Here is a 15,612-nt window from a genome sequence, read left to right on the forward strand (position 1 = left end):
CCCCTATCAGCACCGTTGTGGGCAGTGTGGCTCCCTGGGTGGCTGTGGGGAAAATGATGAGCTAAGGATCTGGTCATCTCCAGGTGCAACCAGGCAGAAAAGGCTTAGAATCAAGAATAAGCCAGGGTCACTGGTCGAAGGGCCATTTCAGGAACCCTCTGAAACAAGCCCCAGTGGGCAGCATCCCACTAGTGTACCTCATACCACAAAGTTAAGTGAAGCTGGCTTAGGGTTATTGTCACATTCATGGTCACGTGTGGGCCCTGTGTCATTGCAGGGACCAGGTGACTGCTCTCCACCTGGCAAGAAAATGCAGCCTTTGCTAAACTCAATCTGGGTGACCGAACCCCAGTGTTCCTCTGGGACCGGGGGTTGGCGGGGAGAAATGGGACACCACAAAGATGGGGGTGATAAAGGCACAAATTCCTCCTCCCCAGGCCCAGATCTGTGGCGATGAAATGAGAGAGATGAGGGAAGGCGGTCCTATGGGGCCTTGCAGGATGGGCTGAGCCCAAGGTGTCTGCAGATTCAGGCCTGGTGGGGGAGGAAAATCCCTGGTCCACCGAGGGGTCCCTTCCTGCCCTGGTAAGTACTGCAGGCCCTCATCCACCACTGCCTCGCTGAGCCAAGGCCGCATCCATGCTTTTGCTGTGGGAACCCTGGAGCGATGAGGATGGGGGAGCCCCCAGGCTCAGGTGTGTGATGAACTGGTTCGAGCCCCGGTGACCTAAAGCAAGTGAGAACATCTCTGAGCCTCAGTCTCTCATCTGTAAACCAGGATGGCGGCAGAACTCTTCCTCGCGGATTGTGTGAGAAATACAATTTGATGTGGACAGGAGAATGCTGTGCGTAGCGCCAGGAGTCCCGCAGGTGCTGGTGAAGACGACCAGCAAACTGGGGGATGGTGATGAGGGAAACCCAGCTGGAGTCTGGGGAGGGGGCGCTGGGCCTGCCAGCTCTCACTCGGGGCCGGAAGTTTCGTGGACGTCCTCCAAGGCGGTCGGAGGCGCGGCGGCAGCGGTACCTGCAGGTGCCTGGCCTTGGCCGCTCTACAAGGGGGCCGGTTGTCAGCTGAGACAGACATCCCGGTGGCCCAATGGCAAATCGGCGTCTCCCCTAGCCTGTCCAATCGACGCCGGTTGCCGGGTCGAGCCGGGTCTCTCGACCAATGGGAAAATTTGCGGTCGGATAGGGCGGAGCGGACTACCGCGTCGCCAGCCGGGACCGCTTTTGCGCACCGGCCGTGCAAAGGGCGGGAGGGCTAGCCTGGGGCTGCGTGCCGGGCCCGGAAGGGCCAGGCCCTGCACGGGTCCAAGCCGAGGCCCCGCGTACAGCCACCCGCACCGCGTCCCGCGCTCTCAGGAACCCTGGGACGCCCGCCTGGGGGCGGGGGCCGCGCTGCGGAGCTGCCCACGCTGCGCTCCAGGTAGGCTGGGGCCGGGGGGCGGGGCCCGCAGAGGGTAAGAGGGTTGGAACCTTTGGTGCGGGCCGAGATCGGGGCTGCAGGCTGGGCAGGGGCCGAGTCGGGGTGGGGTCTTGGGTTGGGAGTCGAGGTCCGGGTGGGGACACAAGCCCGGCTCCGCCCCACCCGCATGTCGCCCGTGCTGCGGTGCGTGAGACCCTCGACTGGCGGGGGCTGGTCCCTTTGTGCGCGGCCTCGGGGCCCTGCCCGACTGGCCCGAGCGCCCCGCACAGCGCTTAGCCGCGTTGGCTCTGCGCGACGCCGAGTGCCTCGCAGCCACAGCTGGGCAGCCACGGAAACTTTACAACGGCCAGAGGGGCGGCGGAACCGGGGAACTTTCCTGGGGCGGTGCGCCTACGGGTAGTGCGGGGACACGACAGGGCCAGGAGGATGTCCCCGCGCTGCGCTGCTCCGCTGCCTAGAGGACAAGGGAGGGGACGCTGGCCAGGGACCATGTCTGGTGCCCTGATCTGGGCCCCTACCTCCCGCACCCTTCTCCCCTGTGCCGCCTTGGTACTCAGCCCGAGTTCTCTGACGTGTCGCCTTGGGTGGATAGCCTGGGATCCCTAGCCTTCCATTTTAATTTTTAAATAACTAAACATTGGATACTTAAAATAAATCACCGTTTCTAACTTATGCAGAGTGTATCATTCAGGTTCCCATTTCCTGACGTTTAGAAACAAAGAACCAGCCCAATAGGGTTTGATCCTTTAGGATAGACTCTTAATGTAACTTAAAGCAGTTACCCCTTATTCATGCTCCTTCCCAGTGTCACCCATGGCACTGTGCAGGGTACATACCAGGTCAGGATTTATAAACCCAGGGACCCAGAGTATGAGCAGCTTAGTGTCGGTAGGGGCAATCTTTCCCATAAGGCCAGCACCACCAGGGGCGCCGTGGGACACCCCTCCGCACCCACCTCTACTCCCAGATCCAGGTTGCTAGCAGAGGTCTGCCCGTCCTGAACAAGTCCTGCCTGTCCTGTGCTCAGTATATCTCTGGACCTGGGATGGTGCTGGACACCGGATAGTCAGAGCCCTCTGCCCAGCATGCTAAGCCCAGGAGCCCCCACAAAGTGAGGCCTTGGACTCAGCCACAGAGTGTGGGGCCATGAATCTGGAAGGCATGCTTTTTCCCAGCCTTGCCCTATTCCATCCATTCTATCATGTTTGTCCGCTGCTGCCCCCACAGCCTGTGGTTTGCCAGCACCCAGCACAGGGCTGGGCACACAGCACTTGCTGTGCTTAGGACTCTGGCCCTGGCCTGAGAAGGAGGATCACATGAGTACAGCCAAGTCAGCCCCATCCTGCTCTTCCTTACTCAGTTTTCTACAGGATTCCCGTACCTGATGGCCAAGTACCTCCTGGATGAACTGGGTCCAACCCCAAGCCATCACACCTACTAAGTTAGAGCTGCCCCCACCCCCCGCCACATCTGGATTTTGTGGTGCCTCCTCCAGGGTAGCCCCTCAGGTCTCTTCCCAGTCCCAGGGGTCACTCTGCATCTCCATCCCTGTTTGTATTGCATAATGATTCAGGGTGGGTTCATTGCACCCCCTTTGCCCTAAGAGACAGGCTGGGGTGCAATGAACCCTCCCTGATCCTTTGCCTCCAAGAGGAGCAGGGAACATTAGTTCAGCTGGGGGGCAAGAACAGCAGGCATGCCAGAGCCTCAGCCAGCCCCTAGCATCTGCCCTGTGACCTGGCCCAGTCTCAGCAGAGTGAAGGAGGGGGCAGAGTTGGGGTGGGGAACCAGGGATGGAGGATGGGGGCCCTGGGGGCAAGCACTGTGGGATGCAGGATGGAACACAAAGGATTCTGGGAACTTCCCCAATAGTAGATAAAATGGGGGTTGGGAGAGGCGTCTGTTCTTTTGCCTCCAGCTTCTATCAAGATTAGGATGAGATCCACTCTGCAGGAGCCTCAGATTTAGGAAGTAACCGGAGCGGGGACGTCCATGGAAAGAAAGGAATCCTTTTGTGGGCCTTCCTAACTGGGAAGGCTAGACATCTTAGCCTATTTCACAGGTCAAGAAGATGAGCCCAGAGTTGGTAGACACCCACATCACCCACATAGCTCCCCGCTTTCTGCTCCCTCCACCCTGGGTCTGGCACAGGCCTTCCCACTGTCCCAATGAACCCTGAGGGACCAGCAACCTCTAGCAAAGAAGTGACAAGCCAAGGGTGGCCACCAGAGGGCGCCTGGGACCACCATAGCAGGCGAGACCGGCGGCTCCACCCAGCCTCATCCTGGGGCCGGGACCCTTCCCAAGGCACTTGGTGGGGAAGCCACAGCTCTGTTTTCTCCAGGCTCCCTGTCCAGGGTACATGGCTGGAGAAGACCAAGGATCCCTAGGGCAACGCCCCTCGGTACCCCCGGAGCTCCTCACCACCTTTGGTGCAGGCAGAGGAGACCTGAGGTCTAGATGGCAGGGTGGTTGAGCACAGGCTCTGACAAGGACAGTGAAGGATGGGCCCTGTACCTGCATAGCCTTGAGAGTAAGTCCTCCTTCAGGTGCCTTGCTGGCTTCCATAGGCCAGCTGTGCCATCACCCGGTGGTCCAGGCAAGGACTGCAAGTGAGCCACTCAAGGCGGCGGGTATGTGCCTCCCTCTGCCTAAGTGTCCTTGTCTGTAAAATGAGAAGGTGCAGCCAAAGTGAGTGCCTTTTCATGCCTTTTCACACTGAATGACCAGAGTGACCAGTAGCCTGGAAGAACATGCCATTCTACAGTAGGACTCAAGGTTCTGGTGCAGAACGAGCTCTTAGGCAGACCTCCTGGACCCGCACCCAGGCTCCTCACTGCCCAAGCCAATCACCCAGCCTGCCCAGCCCACCCAGCCCTGGCCCCATCCCTTCTCTGGACTTGGTTTGTGCCCATGGGAGTTACCTCTTGCTGTCTGATATCTACGGATCCATAGCTTGCTGTTCTGGCCTTATGGCTGGCCCTTGCAGCCTAGCTGGGCTTCTGCCCCAGTCTGAGATACAGCAGGTCTTTCCAAGGCCCTGTAGGGATGGGCCTGATAAGAGGTGTGGTGGCCTTGTTGACCCCAAGGCTCTTGGTACAGGGTCCTAGGCCTAGTCGGTGACCCCAGAGCCTATAGATCAGCCCTGAGGGAGTGGTGAGAAGGGCTCCCCAAGACAGGTACCACCCCCTCACCCTCTTGTCACAAATCCTGTCACTGGTTCTACCTTCATATCTCAAGTCTGTTCGCCCACTGCCCCAGGGCACCTATTAGACTCTTCCTCATCCCTATATATACAGTGCTGTGCAAAGGGCGCCCTGGGGATGGAGACTGAGGCCGTCCCCCAGATCTTCCCTATCTCTATGCTCCCACCCTCCTGTGGGAAGCTCTCCCTGGGACCTCCTTACCCCCGCAGCCCTGCAGACACCCCCACCCCATACTGGTGTCTACTCCTGGCTCTCCTCTGCATTTGTGAAGTTCTTGGCCTGGCTGGAGCCCCACAAAGAAGGAGCACATTCTTATGACCTCACATCCCTGGTTAGATGGGTGAGTAGGGGGCATCCTAGGGGCAGGAAGACCTGAATTCAAATCCTGGCCCAGTGCTGTCTTGCCTGGACCCAGTTTCCCCGTCTATAAAATGGGGAATTAGGCCAACCCAAGGTGCTGAGTGAGAGTCTATGAGATGATGGTGCACAGCCAGCACTTCACAACGCTTCGCGTGAGGCCAGTGCTGGGGAGAAGCTGGTAGTTATCAGAATTGATTATAAAAAAAAAAAAAAAGGCACATAGTTCTCTGGGACAAGATCTATGTGAACATTTAAGCCAATAGCCAAGGCATCCTGGAAATGTCACTTTGTGAGCAAAAGCTGATCCCTGAGCCTCAGACCTTGGGGTAAAAGCAGTGACGCCTATGCTATGGGCAAGAGGTTGTCAGTGGTTGTGTGGACTCCTTACCATGCCTCCCCTCCCAGTCACACATGCTTGTGTGCATGTACACACATGTGTATGCATGCCTGGCTTGGGTCCTCATTCTTCCTTGCCTCTGTCCCCAGTGTCCTGACTCCGACCCTGTGCTCCCCGCAACTTGAAGCCCCTTCCCTTGATGAAGGGGCTGCAGCAAGGCAGCGGGAGACCCACCCTCCAGCTCCCAAATGGGTCACATCCACAAAAGAAAATTGGACAGAGGCAGGAACAATTTGGAAAACACTGTAAAGCTGAGGATGAAAGTTCCTATCACCCATGTCCCCTGGGAGATGGTCTCCCATATGTGGTCCAGACTCTCCCTGCCTGTCTATGCCACCCTGTTTTTCTTTTTCATGACACAGACACTCTTGCAACGTTCTAAGTCTTCTATATGAGAAGGAATGTGTCTCCCAGGCCATTACCCAAGAATGGAGGCTGTGTGGGGCCTTCGTCCACACGGCTTCGGGCATGTGAGAGGACTTCGCCATAGCTTCAACCCCTGGGGCCCAGGAACTGGGGAGCTGGGCTGGCCTTAGGGAGCCTCAGGAGAGGCAGGTGGTCTGTTCTACAGGACAGGTAGGGGTAGCAGGACCCAGTGGGTGGAGGACAGACCCCTAGGGGGTCGTGACTCCCTGTGTTGGCTGGTTAGACCCTGGTACAGCTCTCCCTGTTGTGTCCTTTATCACAGCGAAGCATGCCCAGCTTTCTGGAAGAGGGACATCAGCCCACAACTCAATAATCACACTTTTAAAAGATAGTTAACAGTCCCATGCAAACTGCAGATGTGATAGTCCCAGTAGAGTGAGAACAAGAGTGCCCATGACTGTGTGGGTGCCTGTCAGAAGCACCATAGGACAACCTTAGGGTCAGGGATGACAGTGCCCATCCGGGAGTCTGGCCTCACCCGGAAGAGACATAGCTTGGCAGGTAGGCTTTACAAGGTACCCTCTGGTTTTCCTGCAGGAGCTGGAGTCAGCAGGATGGGTGTTAGGACATACTGATCTCTCCTCTATACAGGTAGGTAACCTGGGATTGGCCTGGGCACATCCCCTCCTGACACAGGTCAGCAGAGTGTCCTGGTAGACGGGGTGGGTATGGTCAACAGAGGGATGGCCTTGAGTGGTGTGTACTTCCGACCACCCTCTTGCTGGGTGGGCACAGCATCCTGGGCTGGACAGGGCTAGATGCGGTGACCTCTCACCACCCCTGCTTGCATTCACTGATGGCCTGACTGTTGGACATCAGCTACCATTTGACATCTAGCTTGAGAGATGAGCCTGTGGTAGGGCCAGCTGACCAGGAAGTTAACTGGACTGCTGTATACCCACCTTGCCTTGGACACCTGCCAAAGCAGTGTCTGATATTGGCACAGCCTCCCAGCTCCACTCTTAGCTCAGGGTGATCCCTGCTGCCCCAGGGAGACTGGAACCACCAGCCGGGCACCAGAAGCACTAGAAGGGGGGCACCGAGGCCAAGCAGCAAGCTTTGTCTGACAGGGCCAGACAGTAAATGTATCGGTTCTATGGGTCATAAGGTCTGCCACTCACAGCCACACTACCCTGTCATTGTAGGGCGAAAGCAGCTGTGGACATCATGTCACTGAGTAGCCTGACTGCCTTGGTCACAGCCGGGGCACCCTGTGCTAGCCCATGGTCTTGGGGGTTATCAGCGTCGTGGTTTCCTCTGTTAATCACAGCTCCCGTGGGACTGAGGTATGGTACTAGGAAGGGTAGCAGGAGACCATTTGGTCCCTGTGTCCCCCCAGAACCCTCCAAATGGTGAGAAGGGGTAACCTGCTGGCACCCCGGTCTGTCAGAGTTTACTATGGTGGTGGCACTCACAGAGTTGCGATAGTTTGTAAGAATGCCCCAGTCACACTTTTTCCTCCAGCGCAGGCACCTAGTCCCCAGCCCAGTGGTCTGCCCCTGCCCTTACTCCACCGGCTGCCATCTCAATGGGAGACTCAGCCTGTCCAGCCCTGTGGATCCCCAGTGTCTAGTGCAGAGGGCCTGGCCCAGTTGGTGACATGCTCAGGTGGCGGCAAGGAAGCAGTGACTACAGATTCAGGATCCCTTAGGCCTCCAGATGCCAGAGTGTCCTGTGCTGAGGGCCGTACAACAGAGGAGAGGGACAGGGGACCGTGTTCCTTCTTGTTTGTTCCCCGGCACCTCAGGTGTGGGAAGCTGCCAACTGGGCTGATAGGAGCTGGGGATCCACTGCCAACTGGTCGTGTGGGAGGACGGAGGTCCCGCCAGGCATCTTGGTGGCCAGGCTGGTGGTCCACACACGGGCTTCTGGATTAGGATGAAAAAGCTCAGGCTGCATCTAAGTCTTAGGATACATTGCTTGTGGCACAGGTGAAGTGGTATCTGGGGGCAAGGGTAGCAGAGTGCTGGCCCTTATCCCCCCTTAACTCCTGGTAGGCCACCATGCCTCAGGTTGGCAGGCCACCAGACACAATAACAGCTCTGATAACAGGGCCTGCAGGAGGCTGCCCGCCACTCTCGCCCACTATTGCTGCCTTTGCTTGTGCTTTTCCTGTCCCGCCTTCCCTGCCACCAGCTCCTGGTTTACTCCCTGTTCCTCTCTGGCCCTCTGTGTGCATCTCTGCCTCTCCCTATCTCATCTGTCTTGCCCTTGTTAAGTGTGGTGATTAACTATTTTTGTCTGCCATGGTAATTGACTGTTTGTGTCTGCCATGAGCACTGGAGGGATGGTGGTGGTATTTGTATCATCTCTGCTCTGGGCTGGGGCTGTTTTAGAGACTGGGAAGTAGAACCTGGGTCCTGGTTAAGGGCTACTTGCTCTGCTGGCCCCTGGAGTTAGATCCTATCCATATCAGAGGGTGATAGGGATGTGCCTCAGGACTAGGTTGGGCTGAGGGCAAGCACCCATGTGTCCCCATGCTCACCTTCGGCCATTTAGTACTTGCTCAATTAACTTCATTCTGGACACTGGGCATTGTGACTACATTAGGTCCTACCCCATCTTGGGGGAGCCCTCAGCCTGGCTGATGACATGGCAACAGATAGAGAAGGGAGTGGCCAACCATAGAATTGCAAGATAGTGATGAATAGTAGGGTAACAAGAAGGGGGAGCTGAATGGTGGTGTTGGGGTGACGGTGGTGCCAGGCTTGGGCAAGAGAAGCCTGGGGGACATGGGTTTTCCTCATCGTTGCCATGCCAGCACTGATATCACCTCTCAAACTACCCTCACCCAGCATCGGGTGGCCTTTGCAGCTGAGCAAGGCTGCGCTTCTGTGACTGCTGGCCCCAGGCTGGGGTTTCTTGGGGATTTGATGTGTTTCTCAGTCATTGGTATGAGTCTTTACACATTAAAGTTTGAATTCTCCCCTTATCTATCTGCCTGCTGAAAGTTATTTTCAGCCTTTTAATTTTTGTTTGTGATAGTTTTAATGTTCATAAATTTTTCACATTTTGTGGTGAAACTTGTTTAATTTTTTCCTCTTTTACTTATTCCGTTGTTCTTGCATTGTCCTGCCTAGCAAATAGCCAGAAAAATACACATCAATCTTTTCCTATAGGTATTCTAGTTTAGTGTGTACACTCAAGATTTCATCCATCTAGAATTTATTTTGACATAAATGTGAGGTGAAAATTTAATTTTGTTTATACAATTGTATCTGAACTGTTTCTTGACTAATATTTTCTGTCACCAGAAATTGGAACTATTACGTAATATGTCCTTGGGTTTGTGGTGCCTGCAGCAAATGCCTTGCCCTTGGCCGGTGCCCACTGGATCCTTAAAAAAATCAGACCAGGGCCTCTCTTGATCAGCTTTTGTTCTCAGAAGTCGGTCATACTGCATGTTTACTCTTCAGGGACATGTTGGGTCCACTCAGTTGGATCCTCCTCCCTCTATGGACTCACCTTAGTCTGGTGCTGTCTAGAACCCATTGGCCCTCCCTGTGTGGGTTTGTGTCAAGTGCTGGCCCTTGCACATCCTGCTCTGTTCTCCCTGTGTCTTGGGCTCGTAGTCCCTCTGCGCACTCTTGATTACTGTGAACAGGTCCCCATCATAGTGGGACCCCCTCAGAAGCTCCAGAAGTGACCTAACCCCCTTTGTGGGCATTCAGCCTTCGAATGCTGTGTGCTGTCTGTGGCCAGAGACAGCTCCTGAGCCACCTTGCAAGGAGGAGCACGGGTCTCCCAATGACAGCATTCGTGGGCTTTCCCATGTGTCCCTTGCTTAAGTGGCTTTGTCATGCTGTGGGGAGTAAAAAATGGCCTCTTCGTCAAGGGTCACGGTTTTGACATCTTCACTACCCCAGAGGAGGCACCATCAGGCTAGGTGCTTGTCTGTGTACTGTTTGTGTCAGCCTCCAAGGCTGGTAGACAAGTAGTGGTTAGCCAGTCTGTCTTCCGCACAAGAATCTTGCCCACATGGCTGGGGAGCCTGGTGCAGGCAGGCTGCTGCCCTCTTGCCTATGGGCTGCTCTAAGCCAAATGTCTGGGGGCCTCTGTAATTGGGCTCATTCCCCAGGTGGGCTCAATGTGAGAAGTAGGAGACAAGACCAAAGACCCCAGGGAAGCCCCAAGCCCCTTCTCACCCCCAGAATCCATGCTTCTCATATGGGGCGGGAGGAAGAACATCTATGCTGCAGGACTTGGGTTCAGACCTTGGCCCTGCTCTCCCACAGGCTGCACGAAGGGCTTGGTGCCAGCCACTGCAGTTATGGTGTGAGTGCTGTGCCAGCTTCTGGCTGTGCCATCCCTTGCTCAGGGAATTTTATGGCTAGTGGCATGGACGGTGCATCAGGGTCAGCCTGGTGAGGCGGTCTACGCTCTGCCCACAGATCATTCTAGGCAGTCTCTGCAAACCCACAGTGGCTGTTTTAATGAGTTCACCCTCACCCCTCCAGCCTCCAGCCCCATCACTCTCCTCCCAGCACATCCCTTGCCCCTCCTCCCCCGGGGCCTCTCACTGTCACTCTGGCCAGAATCAGCTTTGGGCTGGTCCCTGGACTTGCTCTGCCTCGTTCCCCTGGTTGGACTATCCCCCAGGGAAGCTGCCCGTGAAGTCCCCTAGACCGTCAGACTGCTAGGGAACCTCCTTTCCCCTAGGCCCTGGGTGCTCTGGTCCAAATATGACCCTCTGCCAGGGCACCTGAAGTCATCAGCTCGACCCTGCGAGTTGGGTCCTTTGCTGCAGGGACCACCCCACCGCATTCTGATTTGGGGAGCCTGAGGTCCCAGCTTTTCTCACCCACAGAGATGACTGCCCAATGTTCTGGTTGGGGAGCCAAAGATACCCCACCTCGAGATACATCTTGCCAGGTTGATGTTTGCAGTTGATGAGTTTGGTATTTCAAATATGCCTTTAGTTTAACTTTTCCTTTCAAAATATTTCACTCTCCTGAAATCCTAATTAGGCCATTCATTCGTCTGAATGTACTTGCTGCTGTCTGCATTTTACGAGATAATAAGGCTGCGGAGATGCTGCCAACCCTGTCCTCCCGGGGGCCTTCACTCTGTGCCCTGGAGGGAGATACTGGTGCCCCTGTGGCCTTTCCTGGCCTGTGGGGTCTGGGTCCCAGTGCCTGTGGGGGCACCAAGTACACAGATGTGGAAACGGAGACCTGGGCCACTGAAGAGTCTGGGATAGAGTAGGTGGAGGGGTCTCAGCCCTGGCAAGACCCACCTTTCACAAAACAGTGTCTCCCATCACCTCCCATCACCCCAGGCTGGGGGTCAAGGCTACAGCTTCAGTGATGCCACAGAGGTGCCTCCCGAATCTAGCTGGGCCAGGCTCCCTTGAGGGACTGAGAGGCAGGGAGAGCCTACAGGACTGACCCACAGATGCTAAGAAACAGTGACACCAGAGTCCCCAGTGTTACCTTTAAAAGAAATACACACACACACACACACACACACACACACACACACACACACACACACACAGCAATACGTGCTTGTTTATAGAAAATGTAGAAAAAGCAGGAAAGAAGGAAAAAGAAATCACACGTATCAGCCCTACACCCTGGCACCTGAGGAGACGGTTTCTGCCTCTGCCAGTTTAAGCTGCTAGCCTTGTGAGCCCACCCCACCCTCCCCTGCGCAGTATCTTCCATGTCAATGCTTTACCTATTCAAGAGGGCGGGCTCCCCTTCTCCCCATGCTGTCCCCTGTGCTGGTCCTGCTGCTCCTCTCCTTTGACCCACTTGGCCCTTCTCCCTGGACACACCCGCCCCTGGTCCCCTCTGTCCTGGGGTTTGTGCAGCAGCTGCTGCAGCTAAGAACTCAGGAAACATTTTACTGTGGACACTCAGGCTGTTATCAGGGCCACTGCAGTAAACATCTCAGTGCCCAAAGCTGTTTTTCTGTATTTAAACAATTTGGGTTTGACCTTGAGGTTCAGGCAGGGCCCTATGTATGTATATGCGTGCTCATGCACTGTTTCATGGGGGCAGAGCCTGGGTGGAGATTATTAGACTAGAAAAGGCCTGAGAGAGCAGCCTGAGGGGTCCCATGGCAGCCCTTCTACTGAGAGACACCAAGTCCCCCTGTCGTGCACAGGAGACGGGCCCTTCCCCCACTGGGAAGGCACACCATCTGGGAGCCACCCCCCAGTGAGGTGTACCCTGTTCCCTTACCTTTGGAATGCCAGTCTGGATGCCCCAGGAGGCATGTGCGAGGTAACACCATTCCTGGACCTGTGTTGAATAATGTGGGTAATCAGGAGGCCAAGCTGGTCCCCAGCTCCATAAGCACTGGGCACAATAGGTAGTGGGGCCTCTTCCTCCCCCTCAGAACCCCCCACCCAGTCCTGATCCTGTGCACTTCCTCAGCTCCCACCCCAGTCTGGTCCCTGAGGGAGTTGGAGGCCTGGTAGTGCCAGCCCTCCTGCAGATGATCACCTCTGAGGCGAGTCCCTGGAAACCTCAGGGAAGGTGTACTGATGGCTCTGACAGTAAGAGTGAGTGTCCTCTGCACACAGCTGGAAGCCCAGGGCTCAAGGCACCTCAGCTCCCACCTCCTACCCTGCCCCATTCAGAGGCCTGTAATGCGGTAAAGACTCCAGGGCTCTGCCAAGGATGCTGGCTGTACCCCTTGGAGCATGTCATGGGTCTCTTAGTGTGCCTACTCTGGGGACCTTGTGACCAGAAGGTCTGACAGGGCAAGGGGGAAACAAAGTTGGGTGAGGAGAGGGATGCAAGAGGAGGTAGGGTCAGGGACTTAGGAATGTAGGGGACAGAGAGGGTAGGGATGCATGGGGAGGCAGGGTGCTGAGGAAGCAGGGGTAGGGGGGATGCTGGCTGTACCCCTTGGAGCATGCCATGGAAGGGAGGGTAAGAGGGAGGCAGGGCAGCTAGGAGAAGAGGGCATGCAGAGGGAGGGGGGAGTATAGAGGAAGTGAAGGTACAGGAAATGTGTAAGGACAGGGAAGAGGGGCAGGGGCAGGGAGAGGGAGGTAGCAGCTTCTTGGAAGCCAAGGGCTGCCCAGGCTGAGGAATGGGAGCTAGGAGGATGAAGACTATGTGCTCTAAGCTGTTGAGCCACATGCTGAGCCTTCTAAGGCAAAGGATCTTTCCTGAATACTTGGGAGAGAGCAGGCCATGCTCCCCGCCCCCCAGTCAATGGGCACATACTACCAGCCTCACCTGTCACCTCCTGGGGGTAGAGCAGGCTCATCAACACCCAGGAAGGCAAGTCCAGGGCCCCAAGGGAGGCAGGGCCATGGCCAGGGCCCAACCTGGGCCCACCTCCTCCCAGCTGGGCCTTCCCCGCCCCCTGCCCACCACAGCCCCAGTCCCAGCTGTGGCCAGGGACTTGGGTGAGACCAAGACCACCTTCCCTCTTGGACCTCCCAATATGGGGGCAAGGGATTATGATGGGAAAACTGAGACTCAGCCAGCTGAGTGGGTAGGGGAGGGCTGTTCCCAGGCCTGCTCCAAGCAAATACACCTTCCCTTCCCTGTGTTTTTAATGACAGTTCTCTGGCATTTTCTTGTCTGCAGGGAGCTATTGTTTGTAACAAGACTAACTCAAAGTATCTGTATTTCAAGAAATAATTCCAGACGTTTATTTGCCAAACCTTTGAAACAGGGGCATTAGTTAATTTTTAATTGATCTTTTATGCTTCTAGGCTTTTGTCTTTACAGAGGCAGGTATTCCAGAGGTTTGGTGTTACTGGGGATGGAGATGGGTGATGCCCCAGGGCGCAGTGTCAGAGAAGGAGGCCTGTGTGACCTGTGTGACCTATGACGCAGGCAGCAACCCTGTGCCCTGGAGGAATCCTGGGCCCAGCATGCAAGCTGGCATGTCTTCTTGCTCCTGGTGACTCTCCCCTGCCCTGACCTTACCTGTCTTGCTCTGCTAGCTCAGAGAGAGCATCTTCCCCTCCCACCCTCTGCCACCTCCACCAGCTGATGGGAAAAAAGGAGTAACCCTCAGGCCAGACATATAAGGTTTGAGGACAGCAGCCTTGGGCAGGGGAAGGGGAATGGATGGGAGTGAAGGAGTGTCCACCATCCCCTCTCCCGAAGCTGATGAGGAGCTGCTTCAGCCAGGGCAGAGGAAGCTCCTGAGCTGGGCCTGGTTCTCTTGCCCAACAACCGCCGAGAGATGTGCACCCTCGGCCCCCCAGGATAAAAGCTATACCTGGCCCCTGTGATTCCACTAGCCTCACTCCTTGCCACACCTACATCCAGACTCAGCAGACTCTGCCTGGGTGAGGTCTCTATGACCCACCCCATGTGTCATTCTAGATACAGAGGTGCTCTCATTAAGGTAGCATCCTCCTGAGCCCTCGGGAGCCCCAAGGCAGTCCATCTGAGGTTTCTCCAGTTTCTCGCAAAAATTGGCCTCTGCGTAAGGCAGTGGTCCTCAACCTTTTTGGCACCAGGGATGGGTGCTCCTTTGAAAATCTAATGCCTGATGATCTGAGGTGGAGCTGAGGCTGTGATGCTAGCACTGGGAAAAAGCTGCAAATACAGATGAAGCTTCGCAACTGCTTACCTCCTGCTATGCGGCCCTGTTCCTAACAGGCCACGGACCCATGCTGGCTCATGGCACAGGAGTTGGAAACCCCTGGTGTAAGGCACATAGTCTGATTCTTCAAGGCAGCCTAGGCATGGAAGCCACAGGTCTCTGTTCACCTGGGCACCCTTCTCCAGCAAGGAAGCTCATCCTTGCTTCCTTCATGCAGAAGAAACAAATTGAGTACCTGCTCATGCCAGGTGCTGTGCTGGCAGCCACTTAGCTCTGACCCATAATCCAGTACAGGCTGAAGTGGTCTCTGTCCCCACCCACTACCACTATCAGTTCCATTTGAGGCAACAGAAGAAAGCTTAGATTTGTTGTGTCTGCTTTGTCCATGAGGAGGCTTAAGAGCTGAGGGGAGGCACAGCAGTGAATTTCACAATGTAATCCTAGGTTCATAGGTTAACTTCCTGTATCTTCCTTTAGGCCTGTTCTGAACCATATCTGTTAGAAATTTCTCTGTTTCTGGCACGTGAAAGATAGTCAGTGAGAGATGCATTGGTCGTTTCAATGAGAATCTTGGTTTGGGGACTTAGATGCCTATATGCTCATTTATTTTAGGATTAGCCTAGTTTATTTGTATTCTTTTTTTATCATTTAATAATGAAAGTATTTAAGGCTATGAATTTACTACTGAGTACAGCTTTGTCTATAACCCATATTTTTATTTCCAGCCTTATTGAAATATAAATGACGTATAACATTATGTAAGTTTAAGATATATATTATGATGATTTGATACACATATACAGTGAAATGTTTACAACAATGTTAGTTAACACATTCTGGACCTCACATAATTATTATCGTTCTGTCATTACAGAACAATAAAGCTCCTCTTAATGTGAGAACATTAAAGCTCTTCTCATAGCAACTTTCAAGTACAGTAAGTCCTCACTTAATGTCGTCAATAGGTTCTTGGAACTGTGGCAGAAAAAATGTATAATGTAACCAATTTTACCAGAGGCTAATTGATATAAGCAAAAGTTAAGTTCCCTCCTGCTCATCAGCATCATAACGAAATGATGTTGAGTGAAATGTTACTTGAGGACCTGCTGTATGCAATACAGTGTTATTAACTATAGTCACCATGCTGTATATTAGATCCCTTGAACTTGGTCATCTTATAACTGATAGTTTGTATACTTTGACCAACATCTCCCCATTTCCCCCACCCCTCAGCCTCTGGCAACCACCGTTTTGTAACTCATACATGTGTA

General features: G+C 54.7%; 1 protein-coding gene across 8 annotated transcripts in view; it reads left to right on the forward strand.

Annotated features, from left to right (window-relative positions):
* Positions 1-1,233: 1,233 nt before the first annotated feature.
* ARVCF (ARVCF, delta catenin family member) overlaps positions 1,234-15,612 on the forward strand; it is a 52,539-nt gene continuing 38,160 nt past the window's right edge. For 7 of the 8 annotated variants that reach the window (XM_015592043.2, XM_015592044.2, XM_015592045.2 and 4 more), the window contains exons 1-3: positions 1,234-1,426; positions 6,353-6,406; positions 6,961-7,101. In XM_015592043.2, coding sequence (XP_015447529.1) covers positions 7,039-7,101 — 63 coding nt within the window. In that variant the 5' untranslated portion in view covers positions 1,234-1,426; positions 6,353-6,406; positions 6,961-7,038. The remainder of the gene's footprint in view (positions 1,427-6,352; positions 6,407-6,960; positions 7,102-15,612) is intronic. The other variant, XM_015592047.2, reaches the window with a different exon arrangement.

The sequence above is a fragment of the Pteropus alecto genome, unplaced genomic scaffold, assembly GCF_000325575.1.
Source record: "Pteropus alecto unplaced genomic scaffold, ASM32557v1 scaffold135, whole genome shotgun sequence".
Lineage (NCBI taxonomy): Eukaryota > Metazoa > Chordata > Mammalia > Chiroptera > Pteropodidae > Pteropus > Pteropus alecto.